The sequence below is a fragment of the Anoplophora glabripennis genome, unplaced genomic scaffold (assembly GCF_000390285.2).
Source record: "Anoplophora glabripennis isolate ALB-LARVAE unplaced genomic scaffold, Agla_2.0 scaffold4553, whole genome shotgun sequence".
Lineage (NCBI taxonomy): Eukaryota > Metazoa > Arthropoda > Insecta > Coleoptera > Cerambycidae > Anoplophora > Anoplophora glabripennis.
Window position 1 is genome coordinate 1 of NW_019420649.1, and position 1657 is coordinate 1657.

At 38.0% G+C, this 1657-nt stretch overlaps 1 protein-coding gene across 1 annotated transcript; it reads right to left on the reverse strand.

Moving 5' to 3' along the window:
- Positions 1 to 1107: 1107 nt before the first annotated feature.
- Positions 1108 to 1440, reverse strand: LOC111692889 (acanthoscurrin-1-like). Its single transcript, XM_023457017.1, has one exon. It carries the CDS (start codon positions 1438 to 1440, stop codon positions 1108 to 1110), a length of 333 nt encoding a protein of 110 aa, XP_023312785.1.
- Between the last annotated feature and the right edge of the window lie 217 nt (positions 1441 to 1657).

Consider the following 1657-nt stretch of genomic DNA (forward strand, 5'->3'; position numbering starts at 1 on the left):
CGCTTGATTTTTCGGCGAGCCGTGGCGCGGCGGAAGGGTGGGGGAAGAGAACGACAGCGAGTCCGAAGAAAATGACGATAATATTCATAGTCCTGCCGTCAAATAAGGGAAATTCGCATGAAAATAATATATTTGACAGTCTGTAACTCCGTTGTTTTTCAACGAATCTTGACGATGTTTCTTTTAACTTAAAGCTTTTTTCATAGGCTTCCCGAATATGTAATAATATATAACTATATCACGCTCGTGCGTCGTATATTTCATTTTGCAACTATGGCTAAAAAATAAAAAAATCCAGATTGCAAATTTGAAATTAAAAAAAATGATGTATTCAATTCAATGTGTTATTATGAAATCTACCATAAAAAAAAAACAGTGCGATTGTGGAAGATCCTCAGGATCGTCCAGACTAATAATTAGTTAATTTGTTTATAAGGCCATAACTTGTAAACTATTCAACTAACCGATTCCAGATTTCCTGTGAGTTATTAGACAGTGATAAGGAATGAGAGGATACGATGCCAAAACGTTCTGGTAATAATAACGCAGTTTGTAAATGTTTAATTCAAAAGTCATAAATAAATTTCTTCTGTTTATAACTTTTGATCTAATCAATATTTTTTGACGCTCGATTGCTAGTTTTGTAGGTCTTTTGAAGACGAAAAAAAAGTATTTTACTGTTTTCTCGTGGAAATGAACGGAAAAAAGTTATAAACGAAAAACCTGAATTTACGTAAAAATTATACAATTAACCACCCTGTAAACAATATTCCCCCCATTTTTATAACTGTGAAAACTAATACGTTATTGTACATAATATTTAGCATTTATAGTGATAAATTCAGCTTGCCGAAACAAAAAGTCGCGCCCAACTCTATCTTTCCTGGACTATAAGATTATAAATATTTATTACCGAATTGTTAACTTATTTAGTTAATTAATTAAGGTATAATTTAATTAATTAAAGTAACTAAATAATTGAGTGATGGTTTTCAAAGGAAATATTTATTGTTTGTCACACAGATCTTTCGATAAATTTGGCTAAAACAGATTACTCTATACAACATTTTAGTAAAAAAAATGCATAATATACGAAATAAAAGATAGTTACCCATATCCACCATATCCTCCGTATCCTCCGTATCCTCTGTATCCTCCGTATCCCCCGTACCCACCATAACCACCATATCCCCTGGCGAACTTAGCCCCAATTCCAGCACCCACTAGCCCGGCACCCAAACCGGCCGCCCCTATTCCCGCGACTCCCAGTCCAGCGGCGCCCAAGCCAATCGCCCCTAATCCTGCTGCTCCCAGTCCCGCGGCACCCAGTCCTGCCAGTCCAAGGCCGATCACCCTTTTCTGTCTCACGTGTTCGGAATCGGCAGGTATCGTGGCCGCTGTGGCCACGCAAGCAAGAACGGCAACGATGCACAGCTTCATTTTTGTTTGGGTTTGAAATGACTGTCGATATTTTCATCTCAGACGGCTTATATAATAACTCGGTCAGGGTGTCGATTTGAATTCGGCCTCTGCTGGCAATGACGGGTCCACGTTCACTTATTTCGATTTTTTTTTTCGGCGATTTGGGATCGGGTGAGACCGATATATCACAGTATTGCGTAAGAATGAATGAGCGGATCTTGTAGTTCAAGAACGA

What these genes read in the sequence shown, in the direction of transcription:
- LOC111692889 (XM_023457017.1), bottom strand. Translation starts at nt 1,440, where the DNA reads ATGAAGCTGTGCATCGTTGCCGTTCTTGCTTGCGTGGCCACAGCGGCC.